Source organism: Nerophis lumbriciformis, linkage group LG22, assembly GCF_033978685.3.
Source record: "Nerophis lumbriciformis linkage group LG22, RoL_Nlum_v2.1, whole genome shotgun sequence".
NCBI lineage: Eukaryota > Metazoa > Chordata > Actinopteri > Syngnathiformes > Syngnathidae > Nerophis > Nerophis lumbriciformis.
This window is the reverse complement of record NC_084569.2, coordinates 9,307,429-9,332,528: the sequence shown is the minus strand read 5'-3', so window position 1 is coordinate 9,332,528 and position 25,100 is coordinate 9,307,429. Positions and strand designations below refer to the sequence as shown.

Below are 25,100 nucleotides of genomic sequence, written 5' to 3'. Positions count from 1 at the left end.
TTTTCGGCCGGTGCGACTTATACTCCGGAGCGACTTATACTCCGAAAAATACGGTAATTTAATTGCATGTAACTATGCTACTAAGTATAACGAATGTCACTGATTCCCTGGGAACATTATCACTGATATGAAGAATCAGACGCTGTATACAGGTGATCATTCTATCGCGATGAGTAATAGATTACAGGTAGAATGACTCTAAACCGACACATTCCCACACACGTACACACAGAACATCAATTTCCACACCTCTATTAGCCCGGGTCCACATCTTATATGTAATAGAAATGGGTAGGGGGGTGTATGGTGTGTGGTTATTAGGGATGATGTTTGATAAGAAATTATCGAGTTCGAGCCCATTATCGAATCCTCTTATCGAACCGATTCCTTATCGATTCTCTTATCGAATCCAGATAGGTTGTTGTATATGGAAAAAAACACAATATTTGGTTTAACAAAAGCTCACTTTTATTTTATAAGAAAAAACTAAAATAAAATAAATAAATAAATAAATATTGACTGTTACCCCCGTAATAAAATAAAATAAATAAAAATTGACTGTTGTTACCCAAAGTATATTAAGTGGGATTTTTCAGAAAAACAAATATATACAGTAACACAAAAACAACCTGTCTCTGTGATCACTATAGGTGTATAAATAATAATATAGTGTTAAATAAAATCAGTCCCTTGGGCACAAAACTGAAAATAATACAGCTCTCCAAAAAGTGCACTTCTGCTGCTATTGGAACATACTAACTACACACACACAGGCAGACAGCTAACAAACAATCCAAGACGTCTAATAAAGTTCCAAAGCAGATTAATCCATTTAGGCTCTTTATTGTTGTTGATCTTGCTTTGTCTTTTCCTATCTTTACTTTTGTCTTGCACGGGACTGTTATTTTATTATTTTTTTAAACTGAAATACACAATAAGCTATGTGATTCAATTAACATATTGAAATGTAATACACAATATGTAAATATTAGCTTCACACATATATACAGTACTATCATCAAACAAATCTTCTGAGTGTTGAAACTATTTCGATGGTGGAAATACACGACTGACAGCCATTTTAAGTCCTCAAAACATCCATTGAAACAGTGCACAAAAATCGTTTTTCAATAAACATCTTACTATCAAATTTAACCACGTTCCACCTTAATATTGAGTTACATAAACAAGTTAAACAGTTTACTTACAGACTTATCTTTTCCAAGGCTTGTAAGAGCTAACACAACTTGTCTACTTCTCAATTGTCTCATGAACGTGAACGTCGTCAACCCGGAAGTGCCCAAACTATTGACGCGTAGTATTTTCATATCGCCACAAGGTGTCAGTAAGAGTCTACAATCAAATGGGCATAACATTGCCCATTTGGGATTCGTTCCCAGGGATTTTCTTTACTATAGTGGCCTCGATAACGGGAACCGGTTCTCAAAAAGGGATTCGAGTCCATGGAATCGGTTCTTTTCTTATCGAACAACCGGGAGAATCGGTTTCGAACGTCATCCCTAGTGGTCATTAAATATGTATTCTGATATATGTTCTTCACAGAAAATGAGCCAAAGTCAGTGAGTCTCAGTTTGAAAAATTAATTAATTGTATAATTTTTCTTTTAATAAAAAAATGAAAACGGGTCCCACAGACCCGAACACCACACAAGGGTTAAATAAACACGCTGACAGCAATGCACAGAGTGACACTTCTTTCTCCCGGTTTAAAGCGAGAGACGATCTAATGCGCGGCCCAACAATTCTGATTGGCATATCGCTCAAATGCCGGTGACGACGGAGGGAAGGCAAAAAAAAACCCAACTCTTGCGGTTATTTAATCGCACTTTTTAAAACCTCAATGCTGAATAATCATGGCAATCTCTTCACCATTCAGGTTCAATAGAGCTCTTGTTGACATTTCTGTTCCTTAGGGAAGTACCGTGAATTCCACAAGCTGTATGGAGAGAAGCGCTTCAGGGAGGCGTCCAAGCTGCTCCTGTCGCTTATGACCGCCAAAATCGCCCCCAGAAACTTCTGGATGACCTTGCTGACCGACGCCCTGCCACTGCTGGAGCAGGAAAAGGTCAGTGCCGTGAAGGAAAACATTTACATTAATTAATACACCTCTGAGGTTGGTTAGAACGGCACTTATTAAAGGGGAACATTATCACAATTTCAGAAGGGTTAAAACCATTAAAAATCAGTTCCCAGTGGCTTATTTTATTTTTCGAAGTTTTTTTCAAAATTTTACCCATCACGCAATATCCCTAAAAAAAGCTTCAAAGTGCCTGATTTTAACCATCGTTATATACACCCGTCCATTTTCCTGTGACGTCACATAGTGATGCCAATACAAACAAACATGGCGGATAGAACAGCAAGCTATATTAGCTCGGATTCAGACTCGGATTTCAGCGGCTTAAGCGATTCAACAGATTACGCATGTATTGAAACGGATGGTTGTAGTGTGGAGGCAGGTAGCGAAAACGAAATTGAAGAAGAAACTGAAGCTATTGAGCCATATCGGTTTGAACCGTATGCAAGCCAAACCGACAAAAACGACACGACAGCCAGCGACACGGGAGAAAGCGAGGACGAATTCGGCTATCGCCTTCTAACCAACGATTGGTATGTGTTTGTTTGGCATTAAAGGAAACTAACAACTATGAACTACCGTATTTTCCGCACTATAAGGCGCACCTAAAAACCACAATTTTTCTCAAAAGCTGACAGTGCGCCTTATAACCCGGTGCGCTTTATTACGATTCATTTTCATAAAGTTTCGGTCTCGCAACTTCGGTAAACAGCCGCCATCTTTTTTCCCGGTAGAACAGGAAGCGCTTCTTCTTCTACGCAAGCAACCGCCAAGGAAAGCACCCGCCCCCATAGAACAGGAAGCGCTTCACCCGCCCCCGGAAGAAGAAGAAAAAACGCGCGGATATCACCGTACGTTTCATTTCCTGTTTACATCTGTAAAGACCACAAAATGGCTCCTACTAAGCGATCCGGTTCATAAAAAGACGCAATCTCTCCATCCGCACACGGATTACTACCGTATTTCACAGCTGATATTCCTGTGAACCGCACTGTGGAACGGGAGCACGTACGGTGAATATTCGCACCACAGGGAATGAGAAGTCATCCTTCACTGTGGTTCTAGCTTGCCATGCTAACTTCCACCCATGATGATATTCAAAAGGAAGACCTTGCCAAAAGAGACCTTTCCAGCCGGCGTCATCATAAAAGCTAACTCGAAGGGATGGATGGATGAAGAAAAGATGAGCGAGTGGTTAAGGGAAGTTTACGCGAAGAGGCCGGGTGGCTTTTTTCACACAGCTCCGAAGGCGAACACACCTTCACTAAGACGGGCAGATAGCGCCGGTCGACATACGCCAACATCTGCCAGTGGATCGTAAATGCCTGGGCAGATAGTTTTGGTCACAACTGTGGTCCGAGCTTTCCGGAAGGCAGGATTCACAGAACTGCTGCACAACAACAGCGACACTGAATCCGATGACTTCGACGAGGCGGAGCCGGCCATTTTTGGATCCCACGCTTGCGCAACTTTTCAATTCGGACACCGAAGACGAAGAATTCGAAGGATTTACGAATGAAGAATAACTTCAGAAGGTGAGCGCTATGTTTATTTTGTGTGTTGTGACATTAACGTTCGAGCAACATTATGTTGCTATTTATTGCTCTACACCATTTTGAATTTTACTATGTTTGTGATTGCACATTTGCGTACATTTTGGGACAGAGTTGTTAGAACGCTGGTTTTCAATATATTATTAAAGTTTGACTGAACTATCTGACTGTTTTTTTGACATTCACTTTAGCGCAGCGTTTTTTTGACATTCACTTTAGCGCAGCGTAGGCGCGGCTTATAGTCCGGGGCGGCTTATTGGTGGACAAAATTATGAAATATGTAATTCATAGAAGGTGCGGCTAATAATCCGGTGCGCCTTATAGTGCGGAAAATACGGTAGGTTTACAGCATATGAAATACATTTGGCAACAACATGCACTTTGAGAGTGCAGACAGCCCATTTCAGGCGCGCTAAGAACATATATTTTTCCACGATTTCAGCACTCAGGTTAACCATACCTAAATAGACACAACATACTGCATTCCACAAGCATACCTGCCAACTACTCCGGTTTTCCCGTAATTAGTACGGTTTTCATCAACCTATTCCGGGTTACGGTTGCAGTGATAAAAAATACGGTTTTTCATTAATTAAATTATTTTTTTTTTTTAAAGTTTTATTCACGAAATCGCGTAACAACAATCACAATCGACACTGCTTCCCGTAACTTCCTATCGAGCCATTCCAAATGCCATGCGCGAGGCTATTTATAGCACCGCTGCCAAGCACGAGGCACCAGTTGCCATTGTTTCCAAACGAGCGAACGATCATGGAATCAGCCGGAGAAAAATCGCAAACGAGTCTTAAACCGAAAAGAAAACTGCAGTCATTCCGTGAAGAATATTCAAAAGCCTATCCGGGAATAATTATCCGTTCCAAAAAGGGTGAAAACTACGCGAATTGCACCTTGTGCAGACAAGATTTTTCGATCGGACACGGAGGAATTAGCGATGTAAAAGACCACGTTGGGACAAAAAAAACATAAGTCTAATGCCGTTGCTAAATTTGGATTTTAGCCACAAAAAGGTAATGACACCAATGTTATCTATTGGAATTGTTTAGTACTGTTATACTGTTAAAAGTGTTTATACTATTAATGCTTTCAAGTCCAAGTTGAAGAAATCTTGTTAAATGTTGACAGCATAACTACCAAAATACAGAAGTATGTCCTTAATATTTTTGCAGTGCTATTTCTGTTGAAAAGTTAAAATGATTACCGTATTTTCCGCACCATTAGCCGCACCTAAAAACCACAAATTTACTCAAAAGCTGACAGTGCGGCTTTTAACCCGGTGCGCTTTATATATGGATTAATATTACGATTCATTTTCATAAAGTTTCGATCTCGCAACTTCGGTAAACAGCCGCCATCTTTTTTCCCGGTAGAACAGGAAGCGCTTCTTCTTCTACGCAAGCAACCGCCAAGGTAAGCACCCGCCCCCATAGAACAGGAAGCGCTTCTTCTTCTACTGTAAGCAACCACCGGCCCCGGAAGAAGAAGAAGCACGCGGTGCATGCTGGGATATGTGACGTTTCATTTCCATTTGTGTGTTTATGTAAAGACCCCAAAATGGCTCCTATTAAGTGTGTTGTCTGTCTAATTATAAATAATGCAGACGAGGCGTGTTAACTGAGTTCTCAACGTTTACTCACAGCGTGCTCATAACCACATTCTAACTGCCAGCATACAACAACGCTTCTCAGGGCTACCGCGCATGCTCGTCACTATCGTTGCATGCTGGGTAGTGTAGTTGTTATATTTGCTAGCTCATAACATCACATTGAGAGACACGCTTACGCGCTTAATTCAATACTCGCCGTCATTCCGGGTGGATTGACAAAAGACCTCCAGCCGCTAGATATTGGTGTCAACAGGGCATTCGAAGCTAGACTGCTAACTGCGTGGGAACAATGGATGACCGAAGGCGAACACACCTTCACTAAGACAGGGAGGCAGCGCCGGACGACATTCGCCCAACTTTTCAATTCGGACACCGAAGGAGAAAAATTCGAGGGATTTATGAATGAAGAATAACTTCAGAAAGTGAGCGTTATGTTTATTTTGTGTGTTGTGACATTAACGTTCGAGCAACATTATGTTGCTATTGCTCTGCACTATTTTGAATTTTACTATGTTTGTGATTGCACATTTGCGTACATTTTGGGACAGAGTTGTTAGAACGCTGGTTTTTAATATATTATTAAAGTTTGACTGACCTATCTGACTGTTTTTTTGACATTCCCTTTAGCGCAGCGTAGGCGCGGCTTATTGGTGGACAAAGTTATGAAATATGCCATTCATTGAAGGTGCGGCTAATAATCCGGTGCGCCTTATAGTGCGGAAAATACGGTACATTAGAGATGTGATGTGCCACTTTTCAAGTGTCTGATGGCTTAAATTAATTTTCATTAATTTTTCATATTTTGAATTCTTTTGAAAGGCTTACAAAAAAACTACATTTGAATTGTAATTCCATGCTATTGACAGGACTATTAATTTTAATGAAGTTAGCTTACCATGTTTACAGTATGATAATTGTGATAGAAATGTGAATTTTAGGCACAGAATATTTTTTACAATTGAACAAGGCAGTAGATTATACAATCTTGGACAGAAAGTTAATAATTTTTTTTTTAATGGAATTGTTTAGTCCTGTTTTACCATTTGTTTACTGTAAAAAGTGTTTATACTGTTTATACTTTCAATGAACAAATTGAAGTCTTGTGAAAGGTTGACAGGATAACTGGCATTAACTGTCAAAATAATTTCAAACTATTGAAGTTAGCTTACAGAATAAACATGTCAATCAACCCATATGATTTTTGTTGTAATATTTTTGTTTTGAAAAGTCACTGTGACTGATAGAAAAGTGATGGTTTTAGCAACATTTTAACCTGTCTGAATGCTAATAATCATTTTGCGTCGGGGGGCGAAGCCTGAACCCCCCACCAGGACTTTGTCCTGGACCTACCGGGGCCTGCGGCCCCTGGACCCTGGCTACTAGGTTTTTCTGATTTCAAAAGTTGGCAGGTATGCACAAGACTACCCGAATGTACTCGAATGATTGAAAAAAATAAATGTTTTTAAGCTAAATTATTGGTAAACACAGTTTATGTATAATAATTTACATAAAACCGCGAGTAATGAATAAAGTTTTCATCAATTAATATATTCTGTAGACATACCCTCATCCGCTCTCTTTTCCTGAAAGCTGATCTGTCCAGTTTTGGAGTTGATGTCAGCAGGCCAGGGAAGCTAGGGTCGATATTCTTCTCTTGATCATCTTCGGTTCATTCTTGCCATCTCTGTCGTAGCATAGCTTTCGTCGGTAAAGTGTGCGGAACGAACGACTGACCATTTCGTCGGCTTTCCCAAACACCCTAGTATTTTGAACAAATTTCGTCCAATTTCTTGCCACTTTCGCATCTTTGGGCCACTGGTGCAACTTGAATCCGTCCCTGTTCGTGTTGTTACACCCTCCGACAACACACCGACGAAAGTGAGAAAATGGCGGATTGCTTCCCGATGCTCCGAGAGCGAATAATAGAAAGGCGTTTAATTCGCCAAAATTCATCCATTTAGAGTTCGGGAATTGGTTAAAAAAAAAAAGGTATTTTTTCTGCAACATCAAGGTATATATTGACGCTTACATAGGTCTGGTGATAATGTTCCCCTTTAAGCACTGCCACATTTTTTCCAGGTCATCTTCACATCAGAGCAAACCTACGAGCTCATCTCCTGTTTGGAGGAACTCACGTCCTCCTTGAACTCTGCAGCTTCTGGCGACGACACACCTCCCGCTCAGGTACGCCTTTCCACCGCCGAGTCACAGCATTGCATGGATAAAGTTACAATATTGCAAGAATAACCTTCTAAAGGGCAAAATAATGATGAAAAAGGGGAAATTGGTAACGTAAGTGGCGAAAAGTACCATATTTTCCGGACCATAGGGCGCACTGCCGATGAATGGTCTATTTCCAATCTTTTTTCATATATAAGGCGCACCGGATTATAAGGCGCACTGCCGTTGAATGGTCTATCTTTGATCTTTTTTTTTGTATATGAGGCACACAGGATTATAGGGCGCATTAAAGGAGTCATGTAATTATTTGTTTCTAAATGTAAAAGACTTCCTTGTGGTCTACATAACATGTAATGGTGGTTCTTTGCTCAAAATGTTGCATAGATGATGTTTTACACATCATCTTCAAGCCGCTTTCTGACAGTCGCTTCAGGATGCGCCGTTTTGTGGGCGGTCTTATTTACGTGGCTCACCTTCGACAGCGTCTTCTCCCCGTCATCTTTGTTGTAGCGGTGTAGCGTGCAAGGACGGGAGTGGAAGAAGTGTCAAAAGATGGCGCTAATTATTTTAATGACATTCAGACTTTACTTCAATCAATAACGGAGCAGCATCTCCTCATTCGGAAACAACAACACCCGGAAATGTGTCCCGTGAAAAAGCGTCCGACCGGAACTCTCTAATAACTAAAGTTCCTTGGGTGAATAATGTAAACTCACTACACCGGTATGTTTTAGCGCTTTCATGGTGAGTTTACTGACAGATATAAGTAAGAACTTTACACTACTTTATATTAGAAATGGCAACAGCGGAGGATGAATGTCACATAACTAGAAGAGAAAAAGAAGAAGCTTATTGACTACGGTGTCGTCACGGACTACAAAGGCGGACGCGTGCAATTTTTCAGGATTAATGCAGATCCCAAATACAGATCAGCAGGCACCAGAAGGTAAGTAAAGTTGGTTTTGCATAATATTGCGAAACAAAACGCCAGATAATATGTCTTAACTAATACACACACCATAATAATACTCCTATGTTGAAGCACAGTACAATCCATCAAGCGGTGTGGCTTCATAGCTTACCAAAGTCCTACTAAAACATTTTGATAGATTTCTGAGCGCTGTGTGTAATGTTCTATATTTTCTATGTAACATGTAAAATGTTGGTGTTGTTTATCCATCCATTTTCTGCAGCTTGATACACGTATCTCTGTATGTTTGACTGCCATCATATTGCAGTCCACACCTATCTCTTATGTCTGACTGCCATCATATTGCAGTCCACACCTATCTCTTATGTCTGACTGCCATCATATTGCAGTCTACTCGTATCTCTTATGTCTGACTGCCATCATATTGCAGTCCACACCTATCTCTTATGTCTGACTGCCATCATATTTCAGTCTACACCTATCTCTTATGTCAGACTGCCATCATATTGCAGTCTACTTGTATCTCTAATGTGTGACTGCCATCATATTGCAGTCCACACCTATCTCTTATGTCTGACTGCCATCATATTGCAGTCTACTCGTATCTCCTATGTCTGACTGCCATCATATTGCACTCTACTCGTATCTCCTATGTCTGACTGCCATCATATTGCAGTCTACTCGTATCTCTTATGTCTGACTGCCATCATATTGCAGTCTACACGTATCTCCTATGTCTGACTGCCATCATATTGCAGTCTACTCGTATCTCTTATGTCTGACTGCCATCATATTGCAGTCTACTCGTATCTCTTATTTCTGACTGCCATCATATTGCAGTCCACACCTATCTCTTATGTCTGACTGCCATCATATTGCAGTCTACACGTATCTCCTATGTCAGACTGCCATCATATTGCAGTCTACTCGTATCTCTTATGTCTGACTGCCATCATATTGCAGTCTACTTGTATCTCTTATGTCTGACTGCCATCATATTGCAGTCTACACGTATGTCCTATGTCAGACTGCCATCATATTGCAGTCTACTCGTATCTCTTATGTCTGACTGCCATCATATTGCAGTCTACACGTGTCTCTTATGTCTGACTGCCATCATATTGCAGTCTACACGTATCTCTTATGTCTGACTGCCATCATATTGCAGTCTACACGTATCTCCTATGTCTGACTGCCATCATATTGCAGTCTACACGTATCTCCTATGTCAGACTGCCATCATATTGCAGTCTACTCGTATCTCTTATGTCTGACTGCCATCATATTGCAGTCTACACGTATCTCTTATGTCTGACTGCCATCATATTGCAGTCTACTCGTATCTCTTATGTCTGACTGCCATCATATTGCAGTCTACTCGTATCTCTTATTTCTGACTGCCATCATATTGCAGTCCACACCTATCTCTTATGTCTGACTGCCATCATATTGCAGTCTACACGTATCTCCTATGTCAGACTGCCATCATATTGCAGTCTACTCGTATCTCTTATGTCTGACTGCCATCATATTGCAGTCTACTTGTATCTCTTATGTCTGACTGCCATCATATTGCAGTCTACACGTATGTCCTATGTCAGACTGCCATCATATTGCAGTCTACTTGTATCTCTTATGTCTGACTGCCATCATATTGCAGTCTACACGTATCTCTTATGTCAGACTGCCATCATATTGCAGTCTACACGTATCTCCTATGTCAGACTGCCATCATATTGCAGTCTACTCGTATCTCTTATGTCTGACTGCATCATATTGCAGTCTACACGTATCTCCTATGTCTGACTGCCATCATATTGCAGTCTACTCGTATCTCTGTGTGACTGCCATCATATTGCAGTCCACACGTATCTCCTATGTCAGACTGCCATCATATTGCAGTCTACACGTATCTCCTATGTCTGACTGCCATCATATTGCAGTCTACTCGTATCTCTTATGTCTGACTGCCATCATATTGCAGTCTACACGTATCTCCTATGTCTGACTGCCATCATATTGCAGTCTACTCGTATCTCTTATGTCTGACTGCCATCATATTGCAGTCTACTCGTATCTCTTATGTCTGACTGCCATCATATTGCAGTCTACTCGTATCTCTTATGTCTGACTGCCATCATATTGCAGTCCACACCTATCTCTTATGTCTGACTGCCATCATATTGCAGTCTACTCGTATCTCTAATGTCTGACTGCCATCATATTGCAGTCCACACCTATCTGTTATGTCTGACTGCCATCATATTGCAGTCTACACATATGTCCTATGTCAGACTGCCATCATATTGCAGTCTACTCGTATCTCTTATGTCTGACTGCCATCATATTGCAGTCCACACCTATCTGTTATGTCTGACTGCCATCATATTGCAGTCTACACGTATGTCCTATGTCAGACTGCCATCATATCGCAGTCTACTCGTATCTCTTATGTCTGACTGCCATCATATTGCAGTCTACTCGTATCTCTTATGTCTGACTGCCATCATATTGCAGTCCACACCTATCTGTTATGTCAGACTGCCATCATATCGCAGTCTACTCGTATCTCTTATGTCTGACTGCCATCATATTGCAGTCTACACGTATCTCTTATGTCTGACTGCCATCATATTGCAGTCTACTCGTATCTCTTATGTTTGACTGCCATCATATTGCAGTCTACACGTATCTCCTATGTCTGACTGCCATCATATTGCAGTCTACACGTATCTCCTATGTCTGACTGCCATCATATTGCAGTCTACTCGTATCTCCTATGTCAGACTGCCATCATATTGCAGTCTACTCGTATCTCTTATGTCTGACTGCTATCATATTGCAGTCTACACGTATCTCCTATGTCAGACTGCCATCATATTGCAGTCTACTCGTATCTCTGTGTGACTGCCATCATATTGCAGTCCACACGTATCTCTTATGTCTGACTGCCATCATATTGCAGTCTACTCGTATCTCTAATGTGTGACTGCCATCATATTGCAGTCCACACCTATCTCTTATGTCTGACTGCCATCATATTGCAGTCTACACGTATCTCCTATGTCAGACTGCCATCATATTGCAGTCTACTCGTATCTCTAATGTGTGACTGCCATCATATTGCAGTCCACACCTATCTGTTATGTCTGACTGCCATCATATTGCAGTCCACACCTATCTCTTATGTCTGACTGCCATCATATTTCAGTCTACACGTATCTCCTATGTCTGACTGCCATCTTATTGCAGTCTACTCGTATCTCTAATGTGTGACTGCCATCATATTGCAGTCTACACGTATGTCCTATGTCTGACTGCCATCATATTGCAGTCTTCTCGTAGCTCTTATGTCTGACTGCCATCATATTGCAGTCTACTCATATCTCTTATGTCTGACTGCCATCATATTGCAGTCCACACCTATCTCTTATGTCTGACTGCCATCATATTGAAGTCCACACCTATCTCTTATGTCTGACTGCCATCATATTTCAGTCTACACGTATCTCCTATGTCAGACTGCCATCATATTGCAGTTTACTTGTATCTCTAATGTGTGACTGCCATCATATTGCAGTCCACACCTATCTCTTATGTCTGACTGCCATCATATTGCAGTCTACTCGTATCTCTTATGTCAGACTGCCATCATATTGCAGTCTACTCGTATCTCTTATGTCTGACTGCCATCATATTGCAGTCTACACGTATCTCCTATGTCTGACTGCCATCATATTGCAGTCTACTCGTATCTCCTATGTCTGACTGCCATCATATTGCAGTCTACTCGTATCTCTTATGTCTGACTGCCATCATATTGCAGTCTACACATATCTCCTATGTCAGACTGCCATCATATTGCAGTCTACTCGTATTTCTTATGTGTGACTGCCATCTACTACACCATGTAACAAATAAAATAGCTTCGAGGTCGGTAAGCAAAACCAGAATTATTCCATACATTAGGCGCACCGAGTTATAAGGCGCACTGTCGAGTTTTGAGGGGAAAAAAAGTATTTTAAGTGAGCCTTATAGTCCGGAAAATACGGTACTAATTTTGCAATTGAAGAAGAAGAAAATATTGTTTTAATGTTTGCAGTCTTGGTGTGTCTCTGCTTTTAAAGGAGGAAGACATCGAGGTGACCAAAGTGGAGCTGCTGAGGCTCGCCCTCGCCAGGAATCTGGCCAAGGCCATCATCAATGAAGGCACCATTGAAGTATAAACATCACTCGTACTCAACAAATGCTGCATTTTTTTTCCCATATGATTTATATTTACATTTCAAGTAATATTTTGTATTTGATCATTTCCTATTGAACAAAATAAATGTGTAAATACGTTAAAGGGCACCTGTGGTGATTTTCCTCTTTTCTGACTTATAATTATGTTAGAATGTGGGATATTTACTGGGGTTAATCAATGCCAAAGTGTCAAATCATAAGGTGTGAGCTTGAAGGCTGTTTTTGTGATGATGTGGGCGTGTCTAGTACATGCTGTGTGCCTGCATGGCCCTTCTCTCTGAGACTGCTGCACTGGCTCCATCTAGTGGAAGTCACCAACACCAAATGATGAAACAATATATTGAATTGTGCAAATGCAAACGTATTAATCAAGGATTGCCACAAAATATTCATGTTTAACTCAGAGGTCCCCAAACTACGGCTCGCGGGCCAGATACGGCCCACCAGCGTCCAAAATCCGGCCCGTGGGTAGTCCAGAGTAAAAAAAAAATTTTTTATTTTTATTTATTATTATTTTGTTAATCTGTTCTTTCTAGCCCATACATCCATCCATTTTCTACCGCTTGTTACTCTCGGGGTCTCCTCGCCGCTCAGGCAAATCATATTGTCTAAAAATGCATTTTCCCATCTATACACACACACACACACACACACACACACACACACACACACACACACACACACACACACACACACACACACACACACATATATATATATATATATATATATATATATATATATATATAGTCGAGGTTTCTGTGGTTTATCCGTTATACAGTGCTCAATACTGGGGTAGAGCACGATATATGTTAGGTCAGAGGAAAAAACACAAGAGGCTATATATATCATCCCTACAAGCCTGTTTCGCAGGTTTCCCTGCTCGTCAGGAAATTTTATATTTGTTTTATAATAAAATCCCCTGACGAGCAGGGAAACCTGCGAAACAGGCTTGTAGGGATGATATAGCCTCTTGTGTTTTTTCCTCTGACCTAATATACACACACACACACATATATATATATATATATATATATATATATATATATGTGTGTGTGTGTGTATATGTGTGTGTGTGTGTGTATATATATATATATATATATGTGTGTGTATATATATGTGAGTATATTTATGCATATACAGTATATATATAATATAATATATATATTTATATGTGTGTGTATATATATGTGTGTGTGTGTGTATATATATATATATATATATATATATATATATATATACTGTATGTGTGTATATGTATATATATGTATGTATGTATATATATGTATATATATATAAATATATACATATATATGTATATTTATATGTATATATGTACTGTATGTATGTGTATATATATATATGCATATACAGTATATATATATATATATGTGTGTGTATTAGAGATGCGCGGATAGGCAATTTATTTCATCCGCAACCGCGTCAGAAAGTCGTCAACCATCCGCCATCCACCCGATGTAACGTTTGATCAGAACTGCACCCGCCCGCCATCCGCCCGATCTAATATAGATGATGCAAGGCATTAGTGAGCCTGCCAACTACTCCGGTTTTCCCGTAATTCGTACGGTTTTCATCAACCTATTCCGGGTTTTTCATTAATTTAAAAAAAAAAAAAAGGGTGAAAACTACGCGAATTGCACCTTGTGCAGACAAGATTTTTCGATCGGACACGGAGGAATTAGCGATGTAAAAGACCACGTTGGGACAAAAAAACACAAGTCTAATGCCGTTGCTAGCGATACAAGTGGAAAACTTTCAACGTTTTTCGTCGCCCAAACAGATTCTTTGGATGTGATAAATGCCGAAGTTTTATTTACGGAGGCAATAATTGAGCATGGACTTCCAATCGCACTGGCTGATCACATGGGACAGTTAAATGTTTGTAATGCAACCTTTAAAAATCATTACGCGGTGATCGCGGTCCCAAAAATAAACTTTTCTTGCATGATAATGTCCAGAAAAATTCACTTTATATTACTATAGAGTCCTTTTAACGAATGAGTTTGATGGTTTATCACAAACCTTAAATGAAAGAAGTCCTTTGTTCTCCTGCACCATGCATGCGCTTTGGCCTTGCTTCGTGTTTGGTGCGCAATCCTGTCGGCTGTATTTCACAGCACGACATACTGTTAAAAGTGTTTATACTATTTATGCTTTCAAGTCCAAGTTGAAGAAATCTTGTTAAATGTTGACAGCATAACTACCAAAATACAGAAGTATGTCCTTAATATTTTTGCAGTGCTATTTCTGTTGAAAAGTTCAAATGATTACATTAGAGATGTGATGTGCCACTTTTCAAGTGTCTGATGGCTTCAATTAATTTTCATTAATTTTTCATATTTTGAATTCTTTTGAAAGGCTTACAAAAAAACTACATTTGAATTGTAATTCCATGCTATTGACAGGACTATTAATTTTAATGAAGTTAGCTTACCATGTTTACAGTATGATAATTGTGATAGAAATGTGAATTTTAGGCACAGAATATTTTTTACAATTGAACAAGGCAGTAGATTATACAAGCTTGGACAGAAAGTTAATAATGACACCAATTTTTTTTTAATGGAATTGTTTAGTACCGTTTTACCATTTGTTTACTGTAAAAAGTGTTTATACTGTTTATACTTTCAATTAACAAATTGAAGTCTTGTGAAAGGTTGACAGGATAACTGGCATTAACTGTCAAAATAATTTCAAACTATTGAAGTTAGCTTACAGAATAAACATGTCAATCAACCCATATGAGTTTTGCTGTAATATTTTTGTTTTGAAAAGTCACTGTGACTGATAGAAAAGTGATGGTTTTAGCAACATTTTAACCTGTCTGAATGCTAATAATCATCTTGCGTCGGCCTGAACCCCCCATCAGGACTTTGTCCTGGACCTACCGGGGCCTGCGGCCCTTGGACCCTGGCTACTAGGTTTTTCTGATTTCAAAAGTTGGCAGGTATGTATATATATATATATATATATATATGTGTGTATATATATATGTGAGTATATATATGCATATACAGTATATATATGTGTGTGTGTGTATATATATATATATACTGTATGTGTATATGTATATATATGTATGTATGTATATATATATAAATAAATATATACATATATATGTATATTTATATGTATATATGTACTGTATGTATGTGTATATGTATATGCATATACAGTATATATATATATATATGTGTGTGTGTGTGTGTATATATATATATATATATATATATATATATATACTGTATGTGTGTATGTATATATATGTATGTATGTATATATATGTATATATATATATATATAAATAAATAGTGTGTGGAAGTGAGTGTGAATGTTGTCTGTCTATCTGTGTTGGCCCTGCGATGAGGTGGCGACTTGTCCAGGGTGTGACCCGCCTTCCGCCCGATTGTGGCTGGGATGGGCTCCGGCGCCCCCCCGCGACCCCAAAGGGAATAAGCGGTAGAAAATGGATGGATGGATATACATATATATGTATATATGTACTGTATGTATGTGTATATATATATATATATATATGTATGTATGTATATATAAATAAATAAAATGTGTGTGTGTATATATACATATCTATATCTATATATATGTATGTATGTATATATAAATAAATAAAATGTGTGTGTGTGTATTTATATATATATATATATATATATATATATATATATATAAAATGTGCGTATATATGTATAAATATATGTTTATACACAAGCCAACTACAATCAAAATGTACAAGTTGGAAGCTAAAACGTGCCAGTAAAAAAAAAATCTGTGTAACTCACATGTCTTTATTTCATGCAGTAGTCAAACAAAATGTACAAATCTACATGTCACATATTCACAAACAATACACAATATTTTATTTACACGTCAAGTTCACACACTTCTGTATGTCTCATGTGCAAATGAGTTAAGAATCCGACATGGTTGTCACCGCTGACCATTCTTTTAACCGGAGTCTGAATATTTGTTGTCACATTGTGGAGGTTCAATGTTCAGTGAGTCCAAAGAAATAAAAGCTGTATTACATTATTGGTCATTAGGACTCGCGTTTAAAGTGCTATTGTTTTGCCTTTTTTTTTTAAAAAGCAAAATACAAAACATTGTGTTCTCGTGGCAAATACAGCAACAGGATGGTTTGTGTAAATCAGGGGTGTCAAAGTCAAGGCCCGTTTAGTTATCTGTGGCCCCCGGGATGATATTTGATTAGTATTAGAACCGGCCCGCAGGCCACAGCCGCCTGCTGCTGTTTTGCACACACCAATACTCCATCAGTGTTGGCGCTAGGAATTTTCTAAATGGGGTACCAGAGACTCCATCAAGTCATAAAAATGGGGTCCCACAGTACATTTTTGGGGTCCCACTTTTTTGTAAGCGTTTTGAAAACAAATGATAAATGTATGCTGTTTTATCTCACATTCTATATTGTGTTTTGGAAAAAGGTTGTCATAAACGTTACTTAAATCATAAAAAAAATAATACAAAAGGAAACTATTTTTTATGTGGTCTGAGAAGTAAAAGAGGAGCAACGTTCATATGTTGTTAATATTCAGTGTTTTATTGTTCACAGTTAATATTGTAAATCCCACTGTCTTTATTTTCATGTACATTTTGGTTGTCTCATTCAGTAAAAAAGTGTAAAATTCCATTCCGTTTTTTTGAGGTCAGTGTTGGCGCTTGGAATTTTCCAAATGGGGTCCCACAGTAAATTTTTGGGGTACCACTTTTTTGTATGTGTTTTGAAAACAAATGATAAATGTATGCTGTTTTATCTCACATTCTATATTGTGTTTTGGAAAAAGGTTGTCATAAACGTTACTTAATTCATTTAAAAAATAATAATACAAAAGGAAACATATTTTTATGTGGTCTGAGAAGTAAAGGAGGAGCAACGTTCATATGTTGTTAATATTCAGTGTTTTATTGTTCATAGTTAATATTGTCAATCCCACTTTCTTTATTTTCATGTACATTTTGGGTGTTTCATTCAGGAAAAAAACTGCAACATTTTATTCAATTTTTTGTGGTCATTGTTGGCACTTGGAATTTTCCAAATGGGGTCCGGGGGACCCCATCAAGTCATAAAAATGGGGGGGGGGGCCACACTAAATTTTTGGGGTCCCACTTTTTTGTAAGCGTTTTGAAAACAAATGATAAATGTATGCTGTTTTATCTCACTTTCTATATTGTGTTTTGGAAAAAGGTTGTCATAAACGTTACTTAAATCATAAAAAAAAAAAATACAAAAGGAAACACATTTTTATGTGGTCTGAGAAGTAATAGAGTAGCAACATTCATATGTTGTTAATATTCAGTGTTTTATTGTTCATAGTTAATATTGTCAATCCCACTTTCTTTATTTTCATGTACATTATGGGTGTTTCATTCAGTAAAAAACTGTTTTTTTGAGGTCAGTGTTGGCACTTGGAATTTTCCAAATGGGGTGCCAGGGACACCATCAAGTCATAAAAATGGGGTCCCACAGTAACATTTTTGGGGTCCCATTTTTTTGTAAGTGTTTTGAAAACAAATGATAAATTTCATGGGCAATCTGGTAAAACTGTTTGTTACATTTTTGTTGTTTTGCTTGATTGTAAAAGATGTGGTCTGAGAAGTAAAAGAGGAGCAATGTTCATATGTTGTTAATATTCAGTGTTTTATTGTTCATAGTTAATATTGTCAATCCCACTTTCTTTATTTTCATGTACATTTTGGGTGTTTCATTCAGGAAAAAAACTGTAAAATTCCATTCCGTTTTTTTGAGGTCAGTGTTGGCGCTGGGAATGTTCCAAATGGGGTCCCGGGGACCCCATCAAGTCATAAAAATGGGTGGGGCCACAGTATATTTTTGGGGTCCCACTTTTTTGTAAGCGTTTTGAAAACAAATTATAAATGTATGCTGTTTTATCTCACATTCTATATTGTGTTTTGGAAAAAGGTTGTCATAAACGTTACTTAAATCATAAAAAAAATAATACAAAAGGAAACACATTTTTATGTGGTCTGAGAAGTAAAAGAGGAGCAACATTCATATGTTGTTAATATTTACTGTTTTATTGTTCATAGTTAATATTGTCAATCCCACTTTCTTTATTTTCATGTACATTTTGGGTGTTTCATTTAGGAAAAAATCCAACATTTTATTCCATTTTTTTGTGGTCATTGTTAGCACTTGGAATTTTCCAAATGGGGTCCCAGGGACCCCATCAAGTCATAAAAATGGGGTGGGCCACACTAAATTTTTGGGGTCCCACTTTTTTGTATGCGTTTTGAAAACAAACGATAAATGTATGCTGTTTTATCTCACATTCTATATTGTGTTTTGGAAAAAGGTTGTCATAAACGTTACTTAAATCATAAAAAAAATAATTATACAAAAGGAAACAAATTTTTATGTGGTCTGAGAAGTAAAAGAGGAGCAATGTTCATATGTTGTTAATATTCACTGTTTTATTGTTCATAGTTAATATTGTAAATCCCACTTTCTTTATTTTCATGTACATTTTGGGTGTCCAATTCAGTAAAAAACGTAAAATTCCATTACTTTTTTTTTAGGTGGTCTGTCATAACTTGTTTAGAACTCTATCAGACATTGTGACTTTTGGTATTAGTGTTCCTGGAAAAAAAAAAAGGGACCCAAACAGATGCGGAAGCAGATTTGTACTACAAATGTCTGCATAAAAGTGATAATATATCATATTGTAGGTTTTTTTTTACACTTTGTATTCATATTTTGATGTTTGTTAAATTTTTCTTGTTTTGCTTGATTGTAAAAGATGTGGTCTGAGAAGTAAAAGAGGAGCAACGTTCATATGTTGTTAATATTCAGTGTTTTATTGTTCATAGTTAATATTGTCAATCCCACTGTCTTTATTTTCATGTACATTTTGGGTGTTTCATTCAGTAAAAAACTGTTTTTTTGAGGTCAATGTTGGCACTTGGAATTTTCCAAATGGGGTGCCAGGGACCCCATCAAGTCATAGAAATGGGGTCCCACAGTAACATTTTTGGGGTCCCATTGTTTTGTAAGTGTTTTGAAAACAAATGATAAATTTCATGGGCAATCTGGTAAAACTGTTTGTTACATTTTTGTTGTTTTGCTTGATTGTAAAAGATGTGGTCTGAGAAGTAAAAGAGGAGCAACGTTCATATGTTGTTAATATTCAGTGTTTTATTGTTCATAGTTAATATTGTCAATCCCACTTTCTTTATTTTCATGTACATTTTGGGTGTTTCATTCAAGGAAAAAAACTGCAAAATTTTATTCCATTTTTTTGTGGTCATTGTTGGCACTTGGAATTTTCCAAATGGGGTCCCAGGGACCCCATCAAGTCATAAAAATGGGGGGGTGCCACACTAAATTTTTGGGGTCCCACTTTTTTGTAAGCGTTTTGAAAACAAATGATAAATGTATGCTGTTTTATCTCACATTCTATATTGTGTTTTGGAAAAGGTTGTCATAAACGTTACTTAAATCATAAAAAAAATAATACAAAAGGAAACAATTTTTTATGTGGTCTGAGAAGTAAAAGAGGAGCAATGTTCATATGTTGTTAATATTCACTGTTTTATTGTTCATAGTTAATATTGTAAATCTCACTTTCTTTATTTTCATGTACATTTTGGGTGTTTCATTCAGTAAAAAAGTGTAAAATTCCATTCCGTTTTTTTGAGGTCAGTGTTGGCGCTTGGAATTTTCCAAATGGGGTCCCACAGTAAATTTTTGGGGTCCCACTTTTTTGTATGCATTTTGAAAACAAATGATAAATGTATGCTGTTTTATCTCACATTCTATATTGTGTTTTGGAAAAAGGTTGTCATAAATGTTACTTAATTCCATCCATCCATCCATTTTCTACCGCTTATTCCCTTTGGGGTCGCGGGGGGGCGCTGGAGCCTATCTCAGCTATTCATTTAAAAAATAATAATACAAAAGGAAACACATTTTTATGTGGTCTGAGAAGTAAAAGAGGAGCAACGTTCATATGTTGTTAATATTCACTGTTTTATTGTTCATAGTTAATATTGTCAATCTCACTTTCTTTATTTTCATGTACATTTTGGGTGTTTCATTCAAGAAAAACTTAACATTTTATTCCATTTTTTTGTGGTCATTGTTGGCACTTGGAATTTTCCAAATGGGGTCCCAGGGACCCCATCAAGTCATAAAAATGGGGTGGGCCACACTAAATTTTTGGGGTCCCACTTTTTTGTATGCGTTTTGAAAACAAATGATAAATGTATGCTGTTATATCTCACATTCTATATTGTGTTTTGGAAAAAGGTTGTCAAACGTTACTTAATTCATAAAAATAAAAAATAATACAAAAGGAAACATTTTTATGTGGTCTGAGAAGTAAAAGAGGAGCAACGTTCATATGTTGTTAATATTCAGTGTTTTATTGTTCATAGTTAATATTGTCAATCCCACTGTCTTTATTTTCATGTACATTTTGGGTGTTTCATTCAGTAAAAACCGTAAAATTCCATTCCTTTTTTTATGGTGGTCTGTCATAACTTGTTTAGAACTCTATCAAATATTGTGACTTTTGGTATTAGTGTTCCTGGAAAAAAAAAGGGACCCAAACAGATGCGGAAGCAGATTTGTACTACAAATGTCTGCATAAAAGTGATAATATATCATATTGTAGGTTTTTTTTTACACTTTGTATTCATATTTTGCTGTTTGTTACATTTTCGTTGTTTTGTTCGATTGTAAAAGATGTGGTCTGAGAAGTAAAAGAGGAGCAACGTTCATATGTTGTTAATATTCAGTGTTTTATTGTTCATAGTTAATATTGTAAATCCCACTGTCTTTATTTTCATGTACATTATGGGTGTTTCATTCAGTAAAAAACTGTTTTTTTGAGGTCAGTGTTGGCACTTGGAATTTTCCAAATGGGGTCCCAGGGACACCATCAAGTCATAAAAATGGGGTCCCACAGTAAAATTTTTGGGGTCCCATTTTTTTGTAAGCGTTTTGAAAACAAATGATAAATTTCATGGGCAATCTGGTAAAACTGTTTGTTACATTTTTGTTGTTTGGCTTGATTGTAAAAGATGTGGTCTGAGAAGTAAAAGAGGAGCAACGTTCATATGTTGTTAATATTCACTGTTTTATTGTTCATAGTTAATATTGTAAATCCCACTTTCTTTATTTTCATGTACATTTTGGGTGTTTCATTCAGTAAAAAACTGTAAAATTCCTTTCCGTTTTTTTGAGGTCAGTGTTGGCGCTGGGAATGTTCCAAATGGGGTCCCGGGGACCCCATCAAGTCATAAAAATGGGGGGGGGCCACACTAATTTTTTGGGGTCCCACTTTTTTGTAAGCGTTTTGAAAACAAATGATAAATGTATGCTGTTTTATCTCACATTCTATATTGGGTTTTGGAAAAAGGTTGTCATAAACGTTACTTAATTCATAAAAAAAATAATACAAAAGGAAACACATTTTTATGTGGTCTGAGAAGTAAAAGAGGAGCAACGTTCATATGTTGTTAATATTCAGTGTTTTATTGTTCATAGTTAATATTGTAAATCCCACTGTCTTTATTTTCATGTACATTGTGGGTGTTTCATTCAGTAAAAACTGTAAAATTCCATTCCGTTTTTTTTTTTATGATGGTCTGTCAAAACTTTTTTAGAACTCTATCAAATATTGTGACTTTTGGTATTAGTGTTCCTGGAAAAAAAGGGACCCAAACAGATGCGGAATAGGATTTTTATTACAAATGTCTGCATAAAAGTGATAATATATCATATTGTAGGTGTTTTTTAAACTTTGTATTCATATTTCGCTATTTATTACATTTTTGTTGTTTTGCTTGATTGTAAAAGATGTGGTCTGAGAAGTAAAAGAGGAGCAACGTTCATATGTTGTTAATATTCAGTGTTTTATTGTTCATAGTTAATATTGTAAATCCCACTTTCTTTATTTTCATGTACATTTTGGGTGTTTCATTCAGTAAAAAACTGTTTTTTTGAGGTCAGTGTTGGCACTTGGAATTTTCCAAATGATGTGCCAGGGACCCCATCAAGTCATAAAAATGGGGTCCCACAGTAACATTTTTGGGGTCCCATTTTTTTGTAAGTGTTTTGAAAACAAATGATAAATTTCATGGGCAATCTGGTAAAACTGTTACATTTTTGTTGTTTTGCTTGATTGTAAAAGATGTGGTCTGAGAAGTAAAAGAGGAGCAACGTTCATATGTTGTTAATATTCAGTGTTTTATTGTTCATAGTTAATATTGTCAATCCCACTGTCTTTATTTTCATGTACATTTTGGGTGTTTCATTCAGGAAAAAAACTGCAAAATTTTATTCCATTTTTTTGTGGTCATTGTTGGCACTTGGAATTTTCCAAATGGGGTTCCAGGGACCACTAAATTTTTGGGGTCCGACTTTTTTGTATGCGTTTTGAAAACAAATGATAAATGTATGCTCTTTCATACCTGCCAACTACTCCGGTTTTCCCGTAATTAGTACGGTTTTCATCAACCTATTCCGGGTTACGGTTGCAGTGATAAAAAATACGGTTTTTCATTAATTAAAATTTATTTTTATTTTTTTAAGTTTTATTCACAAAATCGCGTAACAACAATGACAATCGACACTGCTTCCCGTAACTTCCTATCGAGCCATTCCGAATGCCATGCGCGAGGCTATTTATAGCACCGCTGCCAAGCACGAGGCACCATGCAGTTGCCATTGTTTCCAAACGAGCGAACGATCATGGAATCAGCCGGAGAAAAATCGCAAACGAGTCTTAAACCGAAAAGAAAACTGCAGTCATTCCGTGAAGAATATTCAAAAGCCTATCCGGGAATAATTATCCGTTCCAAAAAGGGTGAAAACTACGCGAATTGCACCTTGTGCAGACAAGATTTTTCAATCGGACACGGAGGAATTAGCGTAAACCTATCATAAAGTTACCATATCATTTTTGCAGTATGATCAATCTGATAGAATACATTTGGATTTTAGCCACAAAAAGGTAATGACACCAATGTTATCTATTGGAATTGTTTAGTACTGTTATACTGTTAAAAGTGTTTATACTATTTATGCTTTCAAGTCCAAGTTGAAGAAATCTTGTTAAATGTTGACAGCATAACTACCAAAATACAGAAGTATGTCCTTAATATTTTTGCAGTGCTATTTCTGTTGAAAAGTTCAAATGATTACATTAGAGATGTGATGTGCCACTTTTCAAGTGTCTGATGGCTTAAATTAATTTTCATTAATTTTTCATATTTTGAATTCTTTTGAAAGGCTTACAAAAAAACTACATTTGAATTGTAATTCCATGCTATTGACATGACTATTAATTTTAATGAAGTTAGCTTACCATGTTTACAGTATGATAATTGTGATAGAAATGTGAATTTTAGGCACAGAATATTTTTTACAATTGAACAAGGCAGTAGATTATACAAGCTTGGACAGAAAGTTAATAATGACACCAATTTTTTTTTTTAATGGAATTGTTTAGTACTGTTTTACCATTTGTTTACTGTAAAAAGTGTTTATACTGTTTATACTTTCAATTAACAAATTGAAGTCTTGTGAAAGGTTGACAGGATAACTGGCATTAACTGTCAAAATAATTTCAAACTATTGAAGTTAGCTTACAGAATAAACATGTCAATCAACCCATATGATTTTTGCTGTAATATTTTTGTTTTGAAAAGTCACTGTGACTGATAGAAAAGTGATGGTTTTAGCAACATTTTAACCCGTCTGAATGCTAATAACCATTTTGCGTCGGGGGGCGAAGGAACCCCCCACCAGGACTTTGTCCTGGACCTACCGGGGCCTGCGGCCCCTGGACCCTGGCTACTAGGTTTTTCTGATTTCAAAAGTTGGCAGGTATGCTGTTTTATCTCACATTCTATATTGTGTTTTGGAAAAAGGTTGTCATAAACGTTACTTAATTCATTTAAAAAAAATAATAATACAAAAGGAAACAAATTTTTATGTGGTGAGAAGTAAAAGAGCAACGTTCATATGTTGTTAATATTCAGTATTTTATTGTTCATAGTTAATATTGTAAATCCCACTTTCTTTATTTTCATGTACATTTTGGGTGTTTCATTCAGTAAAAAACTGTAAAATTCCATTCCGTTTTTTTTTTTATGATGGTCTGTCAAAACTTTTTTAGAACTCTATCAAATATTGTGACTTTTGGTATTAGTGTTCCTGGAAAAAAAGGGACCCAAACAGATGCGGAATAGGATTTTTATTACAAATGTCTGCATAAAAGTGATAATATATCATATTGTAGGTGTTTTTTAAACTTTGTATTCATATTTCGCTATTTATTACATTTTTGTTGTTTTGCTTGATTGTAAAAGATGTGGTCTGAGAAGTAAAAGAGGAGCAACGTTCATATGTTGTTAATATTCAGTGTTTTATTGTTCATAGTTAATATTG

General features: G+C 36.9%; 1 protein-coding gene across 1 annotated transcript in view; it reads left to right on the top strand.

The window, feature by feature from the left end:
* nup85 (nucleoporin 85) overlaps positions 1-12,734 on the top strand; it is a 42,737-nt gene extending 30,003 nt beyond the window's left edge. The window contains exons 17-19 of the mRNA XM_061974296.2: positions 1,934-2,085; positions 7,354-7,458; positions 12,514-12,734. Coding sequence (XP_061830280.1) covers positions 1,934-2,085; positions 7,354-7,458; positions 12,514-12,612 — 356 coding nt within the window. The 3' untranslated portion in view covers positions 12,613-12,734. The remainder of the gene's footprint in view (positions 1-1,933; positions 2,086-7,353; positions 7,459-12,513) is intronic.
* The last annotated feature ends 12,366 nt before the right edge of the window (positions 12,735-25,100 follow it).